Raw genomic sequence first — 17,918 nt, forward strand, 5'->3', positions numbered from 1 at the left:
TTGTGCAACCAGCACCACTATACCTTTCCATAACTTTTTTATCTCTGCAACCAGAAACTCTGTACCCATTAAGCAATAACTCATCACCCCTCTATTGTGCTTTCTATCTCTGAATTTGCCTATGTTAGGTATGTCATATGAGTGGAATCATACAGTATTTGTCTTTTTATGTCTGGCTTATTTCACTTAGCATAATGTCTTCAAGGGTTATCCGTGCTATAGCATCTATCGAAATTTCATTCCTTTTTATGGCCGAATGATTGTCTAGACAGGGAGGATCTTGAAAGCAAGGACTTTAACTTATTCGTCTTTGATTCCCCAGAGTCAGGGCTGTAGAAATCATACAATAATGCTTGTCGAATGAATGCATGAGCGATGTTTGGCCTTTTCATACTTAACTTGCATTTTTTTCCTCCATTCCTTTCACTAGACCTTCAGCTCCATGACAATGACATGTCGAATCTGTCCTGCCACACCCCCGTCAGTGCCTATTACAGTGACTGGCACACAGTGGGTGCTTCATAAACAGCACTGAAATGCACGAATACATTAAAAAAAAAATGCATCCCTGTATTTGCCGTAGCAGCCTGGGTTTCAGGCATATTTATGCTGATATCATTCATGAATCCCTACAAGTAAACACTTGGAGAGGCGTTGTCAACCCGAGGATGCTCATTGGTACCTCGACAGCCATTTCCCAGGCTGGCGTGCCCTATAAGCAGCCCGGCAGAGCACGGCCGGCCGCGGGGAGCCTGCAAACTGCTCCAGGCAGAAGGGCCCTCCCCGCGCCCCCCCTCCCCGCGCAGCTCGCTCTGCCCTCCGCCCCCTCCCCTCCGCCCACTCTCGCCGCGGCCTCCTGGTGGCGGCGGCTTTGTCTCGTGGGCCGGTCCCCAGCGGCTCCCTCCCCCGGACAGCTGCTGCCGCCCGAGGGAGGAAGCGGCGCGGGAGCTGTCCAGCCTCCCGGTGCTGAAACCCCGGAGGGCTCGCTTTGCACCGCTACCATGTAAGGGCCATGACAAGGGCTCGTCCTGGCGCAGCGCGGACATGGAGGAGGACTTATTCCAGCTAAGGCAGCTGCCGTGAGTGTCCTGGGGGCGAGAGAGGGGCAAGCAGGCTTTCTCTGAAAAAAACGGAAACCTGCAAGGGGAGCAGGGGGAGTGCATCTCTGCATGGCTTCTGGGATTCAATGGCAACTGTTTCAGAAGGACTTAGGCCTGGAGCAAACAAGCCATTTTCCTTCCCCATTTGCCCAGCCTCTGTATCTCAGACTCAGTTTAATTTTTTTTTTTTCAGATCTGTCAGGACCTTAATGGGGAGCCACGGGGGGTTATGCTTTCCCTGTTAATTGCTCTCAATCCTAAAGGGATTTTTGAGGTCTGTGCTTTGAGAAAACATCGGCTGCTGTTTCGATATGTGGACTGAATTGATGAAGTCCACGCAATGACACCGGTCCTCTCCAGCCCTTCTTCTTGTGCTGTGAAATTCCTGATTCCTCTGCAAGGTCTTTTGGAAGGGAATGATACCGATGTTGCGAACTGGTTTCTAAAAAGCTGGGATTCCTTCCTAGAGGACAGGCTGGGGCAAAGTGCTGTTGTTTATGAAGTGTGTGAATGAGAGAGCTGTGCAGGGTCGCCGAAACCTCTTGCCTGCTTCTGAATGAAAGGTTTTTGTAACAGCTAGCCAGAGTGAGACTCACCGTCGGGGCATCAGAAATACACTCCTTTGAGGATGGGAAATTTTTTAAGAGATATATCAAATTTGCTCTGCATCTTAGGGGAATATAACCAAGCGATGGAAAGGACAGGGGCCTTGTAGAGGGGCTTACGGATTCTTCTTACCACAAGTAGATGGTGATTTGTTAAGCAAATTCCAAGTGTAGGAGAGGGAGCATTAAAAAGAACATTTCTGGTTGTTGTTTTATTTATTTTTAGCATCACTAGCCATTTGGATGGTAAAAGTAGATTCACTTTAAGGGATTAATTATTGTTAGTATGCATGTATTTTCTTGACTTAAAAAATGGTGGGGTTTTTTTTTCCCTCTAAGCTACTGAGGAATTCTCCCAAGTGACTTTTAGTGTGACTGATACAGTTCTCTGAGGCTCTGAGTACTGAAGGGGATTGTAATGTTTACTTCTCAATTAGCGTAAAATTAATTTTTATTTTAAAATTTTAATTAATTTAGAATTTTCTTTTAAGCTTTTATTAATTGATCCACAAATAGCATATCTTATTATGTAATATGGCATTATTTCACAAATGCTAAAGGATGCTGAGTTATAATATCCAGAGGTTGACGAATGCATACATAAAAATGTAAATGTCTGATTGCAAATCTCTCGAGGAAAACATATCACTCTCACTGAAAATAAATATGATCAAGAATCAAACTATTATCCCAAAATTAAAAATAATTCAAAACAAGAAATATGAAATCAGTTACTCAGAATAAGACTACATATAAGAACTGCAGTTTTTCTGGGATAAATTTTCCAATAATGTCAGAGCACGTGAACTTTGCAAAAGATTCATTTATATTTAATCTACTAATATGCAGATGAAACATTATCATGGCAATTCCTTCCTTAATTTAAAAAAATAAAAATAGGTAGAGGTTTTTACTTATTTAAATTTAAAAATTAATTCAGTTTTTATATGAATATAATGTACCGATAAATAAAGGTAAATAAATTTCAAAGAAAAGCACAAGAATAAAAAGTAAGTCTCCTCCCTTTCAAATCTCAGCCCTCTTTCCCGGAGTTAAGTTTATTGAGTATTCTTTCTGATGTTTTATAGACATAAATGCACATATTATCTATTAGAGAGACCAAATTGTGTACTGGTTAGGTACACTGGCTCTTGAATCAGACAGACTTGGGTTCAAATCCTAACTCTGCCACCTCCTGGCTGTGTGTCTTTCAGTCAGTGACTTAACCTTTCTGAGACTTAGTTTCTCTAACTATAAAATGAGGATCATAAAGTCCTTGATTTATAGGGTTATTGTGAGGATCAAATGAGATAATGTATGCTAAATTCTTGACAGGCACAAAGCAGTCAATGCATATTAGCTATTATTATTATTACTACATCTGAAAAATCATTTATAAAAATAAAATATGTAGGTTCATGATGTTGGACTTCCCAAAATTATAATCTGTGACCCCCTCTCAAACTACATTCGAATGAATTTAAAATTAGCCTTGAAATGTGTTGACCTCAATTTCTAAAAAAGAGTAAGCTAAAAGGAATGGCCACATGAATCTGAGTGGGTTACAAATCACGACTTAGATGTTTTTTAAACTACACCCTGCGTATATTATGCACAGATTGCAGGCAGCATATTTCCTGAGAAAATTATGGTTAAAAAAAATTCAGAATGCCTTGTAGAGGGTTGGCAAGAGTGGACTTTGGAATAGCCTCAGTCCTGTGGGAGACCAAGTGTTAGTAGATTATAAGCCACTGAGTAGTTTACAAGGAGGTAAAGAGGTGAAGGTGTCTAAGAAAATAGCCCTTCCTTGCACCTGGGGCCATATTTGCACAGATCTGGGATGGTTCGTTTGAGACCACAAACAACCCGTATCTTTCACCTGCTGTCTACTCAGGGACAGCACAATGTACAGGAGATTCAGGAGTCTAGGATTTTGCATCCAGTTCTGCCTTATTGTAAGACCTTGTATACGGTAGACTTTTCTAGGTCTCTCCTTTCTAGGATGATTTCTTGAAAGCAAGTTTACAGACTCCATTGATTCATTGCTTCATTCACTCATTCATTCATTCACTAATTTACTTTAACACCATCTAGGTACAAAGAATTCTACAACCGAGTAAGGTAGAATGGTTATTGACCTTAAGGAACTCACAGTCTAGAGCTGTAGCATCCAATATGGTAGCCACTAGCTACATGTGGCTATTTAAATTTAAACTTAAATTATTTTCAATTATGTAATTTGTGTATGAAACGATTTATACAGTATGGTTTACAATGTAAGATTCTAAAGGTCTGTCCTTCAGTCATATTAAACACATTTCAAATGCTAAATAGCTATGTTTGGCTAGTGGCTACCATATTGGACAGCATAGGTCTAGAACATTTCCATAATTGCAGAAAATTCTATTGGACAGCACTGATCTGATGGGAGAGGTGGAAATTGAACACATCATTGCACAAATAATTATGAGAATTATCTTAAGTGCTATCAAGAGCCAGTGCAGTGTGAGGGGACTAGTTCTAGATGGGTGAGGGGGCAGATCAGGGAAGGCTTCCCCAAGGAGGTACCATTTGAGCTGAGCCCCTGGAGGTGTGTAGGAGTCATCCAAGAAAAAAAGACAGGATGAGGAGCACTCCAGGGAGATGGAATTGTATAACTAAAAGCACTGAATTGGAAAAAAGCTTGGTATGTCTCAAAATCAGCCAGTGGAGCATCATGAACAAGTGGCTCAAGGAAAAATTGCAGAGAACAGCAGGGACCAGGCCATACAGGGCCTCACAGTATGTGGCAAAGAGTTGGGACTCCACCCTGCATTTGTTGAATACACTCTCTATCTCCTTTTAAAGAAATCCTGTCTTTTAAGATTGAGGTTAAGTCCATTCCTTCAATGAATCTTCCGCTGACTTCTGCTGGGCATAATCAATAGCAGAGGTAAAAATGTAGGATCTGAGTCAGGCAGACCTGAGTTCAAACTCTGGCTCTGCCACTTACTGTCTGGTGGCCTCAAGCCAGTGGCTTCGTCTCCCCAAGGCTGGGTGCTCATCTGCAAGGTCGGGCCAGTGATAGTATCTGCACAGCAGGGCTGTCGTGAGCATCAGGGAGATAATCAACAGGAAGCTCTCAGCACCGTGCCTGGCTCTGAGTAAGGGCTCAGTTAATGGTGCTCGTGTTACTTGTCTTCCTCCACTCTGGATTTGTGCCCCTTATCTTCCAGCTTGCTCAGGTAGTAAAGCACCCGGAAGCCATAGTCTCCTGTGCGGAACACTAACAGAATGTCTGGTTTTGGTGTGAAAGCACGTGTCTGAACTTGAACTCTTCATCTTTCCTCCACCTGCACCGCTCTCAGCCTCACCCTTCTCAACTGATGGCAACTCCATTCATCCTGTTTGGGCCCAAACTTAGAGTCAACTTAGACTCTTTTTCCTCTTGCATTTCACTTTTGATACATCAGGAAGTCCCATTGGCCTTGCCTTTAAGCTACATCCAGCCTCCAGCCATTTTTCTCCACTTCTACCGCAATGCCCTGGCTCAAGTCTCCATCCTCTCTCATCAGGGTTCGTTGCAGTGGTCTCTGTGCTGGTCCCCTCGCTCCTGCCCTTGTCGCCCCACAGCCCATGCCCAACACAGCAGCCACAGGGATTCTTTAAAAGTCAGATCATGTCCTTCCTCTGCTCAATACCCTCCCATGGCTCCCATGTGACCTCATTCTCCTGCCCATTCATGCTGCTGCAGCCACTCTGGGCTCCCTGGTGTTCCTCAAACACACCAGGCAGGCTCCCGCCTCAGGGTCCACTGCTCCTTCTGCCTAGAAAGCTTTTCTCTAAGATATCTGCTTTACCTTCCTCAAGTCTCGAATGCCACACCCTCACCAAAGCCTACCCTGACCACTCTCTTTAAAATCGCACCTCTCTAACAACCATTAGGATGGCTACTATTGAAAAAAATCCAAACCAAAATAACAAGTGTTGATGAGGATGTGGAGAGATTGGAAATTTTGTACACTGTTGGTGGCTGTTTTGGGGCTGAGTGGTGTTCTGTTGTGTACCATTCCATGCCACGCCCTCTTTATCCATTCATCTGTTGATGGACGCTTAGGTTGATTCCATGTCGTGGCCATTGTGAATAGTGCTGAAATGATTATATGACTATTGTTCTAGACACTGTCCCAGGTAGACCCTTTGGGCCCATGTCAACCCTGGTAAGAATTCATGTCTGAGTTCTAGAGGAATGAGAAGTAGGTTTTGGCTCCTCGAACTGAGACCTCTGCAGAGACACAGGACAGGACTAATTGGGAAAGGTCCTCGTGAGGCTTCCTGAGGGCTCTTGTGGCCCACACTTGGTGTGGCAAAAGGAGAGGAAGGGTCCTTGGCCAAGAAGGAGACATAGGGGTTCATTGTCATCCACCTCAGGCAAAAAGTAGGTAGTTATTGTAATAGCCCAGGGATCCTCAAAGGTAACCCACCAAAGCCTTTAAAACCTCAAGCTCAAAGCTGCACACACCCCTGCATTTCTTTTTGTTTGTTGTTTTTTTTTTTGTTTTGAGACAGGGTCTCACTTTGTTGCTTCTGCAAGAATGCAGTGGTGGGATCATAGCTCACTGCAACCTCAGACTCTGAGGCTCAAGCAATCCTCCTGCCTCAGCCTCCCAAGTAGCTGGGACTACAGGCATGCCCCACCATGCCTGGTTAACTTTTTTCTATATATTTTTAGTTGTCCAGTTAATTTCTTTCTATTTTTTAGTAGAGATGGGGGTCTCGCTCTTGTTCAGGCTGGTCTCGAACTCCTGACCTTGAGCGATCCTCCCACCTCGGTCTCCCAGAGTGCTAGGATTATAGGCATGAGCCACCGTGCTCGGTCATCATTGACATTGGCCTCAGTTACAGAAGCATTGGCTGCTAGGTTAAGATCATGGGTTTTGGAGCAAGTTGGGCCAGGGTCCTAGTCCACTATACACTGTCTAGGGGACGGGGACCCCTCGGTGTAATGTCTCTCAGCTTGGGTTTACTTGGCTGTGAGCTGGAGATATTAATAACACATCTCTCTTGGGATTGCCGGAGGCGTTATATAAGGCAGTTTATAACACTCGGGCTTGGACCTGGCACGCAGCAGTGAGGCACAGATATTAAATATCATCACTCCTGAACCAATCACATGGACACCTGCCTCTCCCGCGATGTATCTCATGAAGGGGAGCCCATGCCCACCTAAAACAGCCTTTTACATCTCCAGCCTTCTCTGCCTGAGAAGGTTTCTCTTTATATTGAGCTGAAACCTGCTTCCTTCTTCCCGATACCTGGAAGTTCAAGCTCTGTTCTCAGGGTCCAAGTTGAACAAGCGCCTTCTTTCACAGTCCAGAACCTCAACTGTTAGAAGACATAAATCCATCCCCCGGGCAGACTCTTCCCCAGCTATACAGGTTGGGGGGCTCCCCAGGTCTTGTCTCCAAGGAGACAAAGCAAGTCCAGGTGTGAGTGACCTTGGCAGTTTCTGCTGCTCCGAGTGCACAGCGTCTAACCCCATTTGTCGTTAGGTTGTCAGGCTCCAGAGAAGCCCAGCGCTGTAGGGCCCAGCCATCTGGGACACAGCGAGGGCTGCCTGCTGTCAGCGTCCTTGACTGAGTTCCCCAAACAGGGTGGACCCTTGTTACAACCCGGCCCTTTGCTGGTTAGCCTTGCAGATGTGTCTCCCTAGGAAGAAGTCTCCTTGTCCTAGTTGGAAGCGTGGGGGCGGTGGGGAGAGGGACTGATATTTACCAAAAGCCTCAGCTCTCTCCTCCCCGCAACCCCCTAACCCAAGCCATTGTCACCTCTTGCCCACTGGCCGCTCAGCCTCCTCCCTAGCCATCTTTCTGTATTAATCTTGCCTCTGATTTTCTGTATTCTCATGTTTGGACATCCTGGGGCCTTGCGGATCCCGCCCAGAATTAACTAATTCCTAGAGATAGCTATCAGCTCGCCGGCCAGTGTTCCTTTCATATACAAACCAACCAACACGGAGGTGCATGTCCCCAGTCGCCTGTTTAACAGGCTCTCCCAGGGTTCTCAGACTCAGGGCCACGTCCACCTGCCCTAATCACCCCAGAACCAGGTGCTAGACAGCTAGGGACAGCCCCTCTGCCCCAGAGTCTGATGAAGTGATTCAAACCAGCCAATCCCAGCCCTGCTCATGCTGACTTGCCTGTTTCTTCCCTCAGAATCCACAATAAAGGTTTTTGCTCTCACTTTTCTCCCTTTTCTCTTGAAAACCACAATTTCCGCCCTCCCTCTGCCTCCTGACTCCTGGGGTGGCCCCCCAAGTGTGGTTTGCTCTCCCTGGGATCTGTCAGTACAACAGAGTGTATCTTTTTGGGGACAGTTGTCTGCTGAGCTCTTGGCCTTGGTATGCCTAAATAATAATAAAACCTATGATTTGAAATACTTTGCCCCATAGATTCCTCATTCTTGCGGAGGAATGTGCCTGGGTGACCTTCTCAAAACTCAACTCTGATCGTCTTCCACCCTCTCGCTGCCACTTGAAACCATTCCATGACATCTCGGTGGTCTCAGGATGACACACAAGGTCCTCACTCTGGTCCCCAGAGCTCAGTGTGACACAGCTGGTCTCTGACCTCTACCCCTTGGTCCTGCCTCCTGGCCTTAGTGGTTCTCTCGACCCTCCCCCCATCCAGGTGTGCATGTGACTGTCCTTGTTCCCTTGACCTCAGCCTTCCCAGGGAGGTCTTCTCTGACTGCTCCCCTCTCTAATGCTTCCTTATGTTTGCTTCCTTCTCAAGGTACATTTCATTTGCAAATGTACAATGACATACTTGTTTACTTGAATATTAACGATCTCCCCGACTACGGCATCTGCTTTGTGAGGGTGGGAGCCATGTCACTTTCACCCCTCCTTGTGACCCAGCATTCAGCACATAGTCAGCCTTCCACAAACGCTCACGCCTGTAATCCTAGCACTTTGGGGGACTGACGCTGGAGGATCGCTTGAAGCCAGGAGTTTGAGGCCAGCCTGAGCAAAAGCAAGACCCCGTCTCTACAAAAAAATTTAAAAGTTAGCCAGGTGTGGTGGTGCACACCTGTAGTCCCAGCTACTCAAGAGGCTGAGGCAGGAGGATCATGTGAGCCCAGGAGCTTGAGGTTTTGGTGAGCTATGATTGTGCTACCGCACTCTACCCAGGCGACAGAGCCAGACCATGTCTCAAAAAAAAAAAAAAAAATGCTTATTGAAATACTGAATGATTGTGGTTGGCTCTCCCAGATGCCCTCTGCAGGTTGACTCCTTTAATCTCCATGGCAACCCTGGGAAGTAGGAATCACCGTCTCCATTTTACAAGAGAGGACACTGAGACTCAGAGAGGTGCAGTCACCTACGCAGAAGAGTCACACAGCTCCTGAATAGTGTGGGTGGGGGATTCACAGCCCAGTCAGAGACCACCTGGCTTCGCCCAGGACTCCGAATGCCACCCGGACGTAATCACAGTGCCGTGTAAGCTTCCCTTCCAGCCTGATAGATTCAGGAACTCAAGGGATAACAGTCCAGAAGCTCAGATGAAAAGAGAGAAAACTTCCTTAAAATACCCTCATCAAGTCACAGGCCCTAATTTAAGGCACTGAGGTAAATTACATGATGGTACAAACAAGCTCTTTAAGTTGACAGCTATTTCCTCAAGTTCTTCTCCTCCTTAAATAGCAAAATTATATAAAACAAATGTTCCCTGCTATTTTGGTAAATTACATGCTATATATATATGTATACAACAAATGGCGAGAAATTGTGAGCCAGCCTGTTTTGAAGCCTTCATATATTTAACATATGCCACTGCTATTTTCTTTTTCTTTCATATGACATTTTTTTTTTCCCTTTCTGAAATCTTGGCTCATGCAGTTGATAAATACTTTTAGGAACCCAGCTGATTCAAAATGTAGTCGGGCTTTCTGAGTACTGTGCAATGTGATGTCAAAGGTCCCTCTTTAGCTCTGTTTTAAAGCAAACTTTAATAAACAAAGGTGCCCCAGCTTCTAGTGCTTCGCCAGAGAAGAAATATGAACAGATTCTCACTTAAAACTGCGGGGAGGCCGGGCATGGTGGCTCACGCCTGTAGTCCCAGCTACTCTGGGGACTGAGGCAGGAGGATCCCTTGAGCACAGGAGTTTGAGGTTGCTGTGAGCTATGATCATGTCACTGCTCTCCAGCCTGGGCGACAGAACCAGGCCCTGTCTAAAAAAAGAAAAAAAAAAATTGCAGGAAGCTAAGCCATTTTCTCAAAGTCCCATTTTACAAGTGTCAACATACTCTGTACTCGAGGTAGAGAGGTGATTTGGATGAAGCAGGTTGGAGGGAAGCTAATATTTACTCAATACCGAGAATTTCCTGTTCATCAAGTTCATTCAGTTAATCTTTATGAGGGTTCTCCTAGCCTGCTGTCAGCCCCATTTCAAAGACGAAAAGATCTGTAACATGCTTTAGCAGAGCGACACGAGCTCAGCCAAGAGTTGCTATCATTATTTATATTTGCAGTAAAACCGGTAGATGCCCAGGTTAGAAATTTCCAACATTACAGAGGAGTCAAAAATGAAAAAGAAAAACAAAAATTGTCTTCCCTGAAAACTTCCCACTCCCATCCAGTTGTCCTCCGCAGAGGAAATCAGCCTTTGGTTTCTGTGGTGCCCTTCCAGAACGTCTGTGACTGTGTGACCCTAACGACTCCACGACAGTGACTCCCAGACTGTGGTCTGAACCCAAATGCCTGGAGACCTGGTTAAAATGCAGATATGGATTCAGTAGACCTGGGTCAGGGCCCGAGACTGCATTTCTGACAAACTCCTAGGGGATGCTGGGGTCTCTGGTTCAGGACCACACTTAGGTTTTTGAGTAGCAAGGACCTAGGTCACAGGACCATATTATAGCACGTTTAATAATGAGCCTCAACAATCTTTCCTGTTGGCTCTTACAGATTAACATGTGTGTGTATGTGTGTGTGTGTGTGTGTGTTTATGATGGTAAAATATACGTAACATAAAATTTACCATTTTGACAATTTTAAGTCAAAGTGGCATCAAGTACATTCATAATGTTGCACAACCATCACTACCATCTATTTCCAGAATTTTTTCAAATTCCCCAACTGTACCCATTAAATGCTAACTCCCTATTCTTCCCTTCCCCCAGCCCCTGGTAACCACTATTCTACTTTCTGTCTCTGTGAATTGGACTATTCTCAGTCCCCTCCTATAGGTGGAATCATACAATATCCGTCCTTTTGTGGCTGGCTTATTTCACTTAGCATAATGTCTTCAAGGTTCATCCATGTTGTAGCATATGTCAGAATTTTCTTCCTTTTTTTTGGGACAGCGTCTCACTCTGTTGCCTGGGCTAGAGTGCCATGGCCTCAGCTTAGCTCACAGCAACCTCAAACTCCTGGGCTCAAGCAATCCTCCTGCCTTAGCCTCCCAAGTAGCTGGGACTACAGGCATGTGCCACCACGCCCGGCTAAGTTTTCTATTTTTAGTAGAGACAGGGTCTCACTCTTGCTCAGGCTGGTCTCAAACTCCTGACCTCATGCAGTTGTCCCGCCTCAGCCTGCCAGAGTGCTAGGATTACAGGCCTGAGCCACCGCACCCAGGCTCCTTTTTCTTTGTTTCTTTTTAAAGAAGCTATATATGCATTAAAACAAAATAGAAGATGGGAAAATGAATACCCCAAAATGTTAACAGTGACTACCTCTGGGGATGGATGGTGGTGACGGCTGCGTGACAACATGAACGTACTCATTCACATTTCCAGCCAAGACGAGCTTGACAGCTCAGGTTCCAAGCCCGGCCTTGCCAAGGAGTGGAGTTTCAGGTGTTTGCAAAATTGCTATGATTTCATCTGTCTTTTCTCTTCCAGAACTTCACAGCAGTGCATATGTTCTCTGTGCTTCTGAAATCCAAAGATTTACCCTTTCTACACCAGAGCACCAGTTAGTCTTTGGTGAAACGCATGGGATAATGCAATAGTTAACAATAATAGCAATATTTTGTACTGAGATATTCCTCTTTCTTTTTTTTACCTTCTTCCAATTTTAAAATTTTGCATCCACTTTAAATTAAAAAAAAAAAAAACCATGTATGGGCAAATGTTTGTGGGCCTAATGTGACCTTTAGATGACCAACTTGTTAATGAGTCTAAATTCTGAAACAATGTACTTCCAAACAGTATTTAGGTCTAGAACAGAGATATCCTCATTCACATAGCCTATCATGTGAATAGGGCACCCTGGAATTGTGTAGTGCCCAACGTGCCCAACTGTACATGGCAGTCCTGCTATATAATTCTTTAAGTTGTCATCCTCCCCCCCGACCCCAGTCCAACTCAGCAGAAATACCAAATACCAACCCCCATCCATCAACCCTCCAAACCATGAAAAAGTCTTTCACCTGTCTTGGGTGCCAGAGATGTGCAGCAAGGCCCTCGAGAGGAAGTTCTACCCATCTTGACCAGATTTGCTCTGTTCTCTAGGGTGGTGAAATTCCGTCGCACAGGCGAGAGTGCAAGGTCAGAGGACGACACGGCTTCAGGAGAGCATGAGGTCCAGATCGAAGGGGTCCGCACAGGCCTAGAGGCTGTTGAACTGGACGATGGGGCAGCTGTGCCCAAGGAGTTTGCCAATCCCACCGACGGTGAGGGGGCCCCTGCAATTGGGGCATCAGCCCAGGACCCAGCCAGGGGCTCTGAGGCTCCAAGGTTGCCTCCCCAGTGGGTGATCTCAGAGGGTTCCTGTGAAGGGGCAGTCAGGAGGGCCCAGAGGGCCCAGGGGTGCCACTGGAAGTGTGGGCTGGGCTTACTTACATGGCTTACTTCAGCAGGCGAGGGCACATCACAATCCCTGCCAGCGAGCATCATTGTGTAGCACTTGGCTGAGGATGGCAGCAACAATTGTGATGATGATGTTGACAAGGATGATGATGATAGTGATGATGACAGTGATGATGGTGGTGGTGATGGTGGTGATGATGATGACAGTGATGATGGTGATGATGGTGATGATGATGATGGTGATGGTGGTGGTGATGATGATAAAGTGATGATGGTGGTGGTGGTGATGATAATGATGATGATAGTGGTGGTAGTGATGAAGATGATGGTGATGATGACAGTGATGATGGTGGTGATCATGATGATAAAGTGATGGTGGTGGTGATGATGGTGATGATGGTGGTGATGATGGTGGTGGTGATGATGGTGGTGATGGTGATGATGACAGTGATGATGATGGTGATGATGATGATAAAGTGATGATGGTGGTGGTGATGATGGTGATGATGATAAAGTGATGATGATGATGGTGGTGGTGATGGTGATGGTGGTGGTGGTGATGATGTTGGTTATGACGATAGTGTTGATGGTGATGATGACAATGACGATGGTATGGGAGCAGCTGACATTGGCTGAGGATTTACTCTGTGCCAAGCACTTTACGTGTGTAAGCACTTTACATGTTTCACCCATTTAATTCTCACAGCATCCCCAATTGGATCTATTACCATCATCTGTCCCATTTGACAGATGAGAAAACTGAAGCAGGGAAGGGTTAAGTGTCTTGCCTGGGGTTAGGAATTAGCCAAGCTGGATTTCCATCCAGGCAATCTGGCCTCAGAGCCCACATCCTTACCCCTGCCCTTGTGCTGCCTCTGAGTAAAGCTGGTCAAATCAGGGACCCAAGGCGGTGCTGTGGGACCTGTCTCTGACTCTTCTCACCACCTGATGCTCATGGATGAAAAGATACCACGCATTCCTGAAAGAGCCCAGACTCCCAATATAAAAGAAGACCAATGACTTGGACCCAAAGCCTGTTGTCGGCAGATCCACTGGGTGGCAAGGGGGAGACAGGGGTTGGGGAGAGGCTTTACTCTCAGGCTGATCTGGGCTCAACTCCCAGCTCTACAAGGTGTCAGGCACGTAGCACAGGGAGAGTCCTTGGCTAATGCTAGGCCTTACCTGATAGGGTTGTGTTGGGGATGAAGTGAAATCATGCACGTCTAGCTCTTAGCACAGTGCCTGGCACATAGTGAGTACCCAGAACTGCACCAGAATATTGTTATTACTGTTGTTATTATTTTTTATTTTTATTTTTATTTATTTATTTATTTTTTGAGATTGAGTCTCGCTGTGTTGCCCAGGCTAGAGTGCCGTGGTGTGAGCCTAGCTCACAGCAACCTCAAACTCCTGGGCTTAAGTGATCCTCCTGCCTCAGCCTCTTGAGTAGCTGGGACTACAGGTGCTCGCCACCATGTCTGTTTAATTTTTTGTTCTATTTTTAGTTAGCCAGCTAATTTTTTCTATTTTTAATAGAAACGGGATCTCACTCTTGCTCAGACTGGTCTTGAACTCCTGCCCTCAAGCGATCTTTCCCCCTCGGCCTCTCAGAGTGCTACGATTACAGGCATGAGCCATCGTGGCTGGCTTGTTGTTATTTTTGATGGTATTTTTGCTGGAGGAAACCAGAACCTGCTAGTGTGATAACCTCAGCTCACACTTCCGGAGAAAATTATGATTGACATGCGAGGCCTGTGGTTGAAAGAAAGAAAGATGATAACTCTTAGCAGAGACTGATGAGATGCTCAGAGACTGCTTACGGAAGGGCTACCCAGCATCTTCCTTTAGTATTTTTATTTTTTAATTAACTTTTTATTTTGGAATCATTTTAGATTTACAGAAAAATTGCACACATAACATACAAAGTTCCCATGTACACTTCACCCAGCCTCCCCTAATGTTAACATGTTACCTAGCCATGATATTAATACATTTGTCAAAACTAAGAAATTGACACTGGTACACTATTAGCTAAACTCTAGACTGTATTCAGATTTCATCAGTTGTCTCATCTGTGCTGTTCCAGGCTATGATCCACCATGCCACATTGAGTTTAGTCTTTTAGTATTTTTCAAAACACCTATTAGCTTATAAATTATATCCATACTTTTTCTGAGCTTAAAAATGACACCTGTTTATTTAGAAGACATTCAGACATAGAAATGTCCAGAGTAGGACGGTGAGTGTTGTTTTGAAAGATGACCCTGTTAATGGTTTGTAAGATCTACTCAATCCTCCTCCCCCTAATTTTATGCACAAAGACAGCTCTTCCAGTACATACCTCTCCATAACTTGCCTTTTTTTATGTAAGGATATAGTATGCACATCTTTCCGTCTGAGTGCAGATGGAATCCTGCTTTTAAAAAGTATTTATTTTTTCCTGGCTGTGGAAGTAATAAATTGTAAAAGGAAGAGCTTAAAAGTCTCATGTGATTTCTCCCTTCCTGCCTCCAAAGACAACAAAAATAAAACTATAATTCAAAGCCTTGTATATATTCTATAGGTACATACATATATACTCATATGCATACATTTAATTTGATTTAATTTAATTTTAATTTTTTTTCTGGAATGAGAAGGGAACATACATTTCCAAGAAGAGAAGCTTACTAAACATTTTGTTGTCCATCTTCTGTTTTAAAAAATTAATTGACAATATATTATGTGCATCTTTTTATATCTGCACATTCTTTTAAACAGTTGGGTCATATTTCTTAGTGTGATATTTAATAATTTTAATGTATTATATATATATCATAGTTTATTTAACCAACCCCCAATAGCCATTTGGGGTTTTCCAGTTTTCCCTGTTGTAGGCAATGTCACAATGGCAAGATATCTTCACACTGGAATATTTTTCCAGGATAAACTCTAGCACAGTAGCATGTGCTGCCTTTAAAAGCTTGCCTGGGGACCGCCCCAGACACCCCCATGTTAGGATAGCTGCAAGGTGCACTGATTCCTGTCTTCCCTCCCCTTTCTCCTTCTTTCCCAGATACTTTCATGGTGGAAGATGCGGTGGAAGCCATTGGGTTTGGAAAATTTCAGTGGAAGCTGTCTGTTCTCACTGGCTTGGCTTGGGCAAGTATTTGGGGGGGGGGGGGGGACAGTGGCCTTATATGTCGTCTCCAAGAAACCCCCATGCTGCTTAACTGGGTTTCCACGGTCCACAAGGAAGGACACAGTTTTCTTCCACACGGAGCCTTTGTTTGAATCCCAATCAACAAAATGTTATGTGCCTTGGTGATAGTGCAGGTCTGTGCTTGGAGGGAGTTGGGTATGGTTGATGATCGACCTCAAGGAGGAGCTGAGGCTTCTCGCTAATTAAGTGGTTCTCAACCCTTTCGGGCTCAGGGTTACTATGAGATTATGATGTCAGCTGTGGAGCTCTCCCTAGAAAAACGCACAGATTAAAAATCTGCCTTCTGCTTCGAGGCACTCACGATCTCTCGTTAGAATCCTCTTAAACAGCTACGGCAAACAGAGCAGCTAAAGCTTTAACAGAGCTGAAATTGATTTTTGTGAATGGCGTGAGACTGCGATCTAACGACACATTATTCCAAATGGATCGTCAATTTCCCCAACTCATATTCCCCGCTAATTTGAAAAGCCACCTTTATCGCATACCACATTCCCACGGCCACACAGCTCTGCTTCTGGACTCCCGCCTGCGTCCTGCTGTTCTGTGTGTCTGGTCCCGTAACGGTGCCACGATGTTTCATTGCTGGGGCTTCCTACGATGTTTTCATATATTAAAAGGTCACGCTTGTTACGACACTGACAATTCTACACGAACAAATACGCTAGAAACCAAAGACAAACTAGTCTTTCGTGGCACTAAAGAGGAACGATCATTGTCTCTCTACTGCTATAAAAATGTTTTTTTTTCTTACGTTTTAGAAATATGGTGTTTTCCCACTTCATTTAGGGAGTGCCCATATTTTTTAAAAACACAGAAAAACACACACATACACAAAGCATGTAACATGTCTATTCGTCGATTCCTGCGTGGTCACACGTGGTTTTGGCTACTAGAGCTTGGAGTATGTTTTGATGGGTGGTAGGGAACTCGGCAGGTGGTAGCAGAAGGGCGTGCTACCCTCTGTCTCTCTGGGGTCGTGGACTTGGCCGGCCACCCCCGGCACCGGGCAGGTGGCATCCTGGCCTCATGGTGTCTCCTTCCTCTCTGCAGATGGCCGATGCCATGGAGATGATGATCCTGAGCATCCTGGCACCGCAGCTGCACTGCGAGTGGCGGCTCCCCAGCTGGCAGGTGGCGTTGCTGACCTCGGTAGGCAGCCCAGCGCTCTCTCCCGTGGCATGCCATCCCGGTCCCCTGGAGTGTCCTGCGGGATGTCCCCCCTTCTCCTGCTGCCAAGGGCTCAGCAGAAAAGAATTAAGCCCTTGATGGAAACACTGTGACCTTAACTTCCATTAGTCCCCTCCCCACCTCACATGGTCTGGCAGGTTTGCAGCCAACTCTACCCCGGCCAGGGGTCCAGCTACTTGGTAGAGGGGGGTGGGGGGTCCCAGACTTCCTGCTCAGTTGCTGGGAACTTGAAACTCACCTGCACACTTCACTTAAACCTCATAAGCCTCACTTTTTCTGACTGCAAACAGGAGGTGCCAATCCCCTTTCTCCTCCCAGGGTGATTTGAGGATTGGAAACAACACAGTGCCTGACACATAGTAGGTGTTCAATTAATGGCAGGTAGCTGTTGCTCCCTGGAGTTAAGGCTTGAAGGAGACTGCGGCAGAACCTTCAATTTTTGTCAAGGGGAGAGCAGCACCAACCTTCTAAAAGACAGAAGGAAATGGACTGTCCAGACAGGAGGATAAGAAAATGATAATCACAAGAGCTAATATTTATTGAGCACACATGTGCATAGGCCTTTACATACATGGCATGTAATATATGCATAATATAGATTATGCATATATGGTACGTACATGGTATGTAATATATGCATAATATACATTGTGCTCTTTAATCCTTGCAACCCTGTGGGCTAGGTACTATTTGTGAACTAAAATAAAATCTTAAGCCCCCCCCCCAGCTGTCTGAATGGAGTTCCACTTGGCCAAGGGGACCCCAGAAATACCCTAAAGCTGAGTTGCTGGCCATCAGAAGAGAGGTCAGACAGGCCTTGTCATACCCCCTCCCTTCTTGGAGATGTTCTTTGTGACCCATCACAGGCCTAAGGCCATGCAAGACAAAGCTTAAACCACACCTACAAGTCATCAACTCACTTAATAGATCACTTGAGTTTGGGTATGTCTGGCAGCTTGTCTCCTATTGACAGATTTCCTTAACTTAAAACATTTAGAATACTTAGACAAAACTTCATGTCTTTAACCAAT

At 45.3% G+C, this 17,918-nt stretch overlaps 1 protein-coding gene across 1 annotated transcript in view; it reads left to right on the forward strand.

Moving 5' to 3' along the window:
• Window positions 1–873: 873 nt before the first annotated feature.
• Window positions 874–17,918, forward strand: part of LOC123625901 (SV2 related protein) — a 49,596-nt gene continuing 32,551 nt past the window's right edge. Inside the window, exons 1-4 of the mRNA XM_045534617.1 lie at window positions 874–1,079; window positions 12,201–12,361; window positions 15,553–15,638; window positions 16,750–16,848. Coding sequence (XP_045390573.1) covers window positions 1,045–1,079; window positions 12,201–12,361; window positions 15,553–15,638; window positions 16,750–16,848 — 381 coding nt within the window. The 5' untranslated portion in view covers window positions 874–1,044. The remainder of the gene's footprint in view (window positions 1,080–12,200; window positions 12,362–15,552; window positions 15,639–16,749; window positions 16,849–17,918) is intronic.

This window comes from Lemur catta, chromosome 21 (genome assembly GCF_020740605.2).
Source record: "Lemur catta isolate mLemCat1 chromosome 21, mLemCat1.pri, whole genome shotgun sequence".
NCBI classification, from domain to species: Eukaryota; Metazoa; Chordata; class Mammalia; order Primates; family Lemuridae; genus Lemur; species Lemur catta.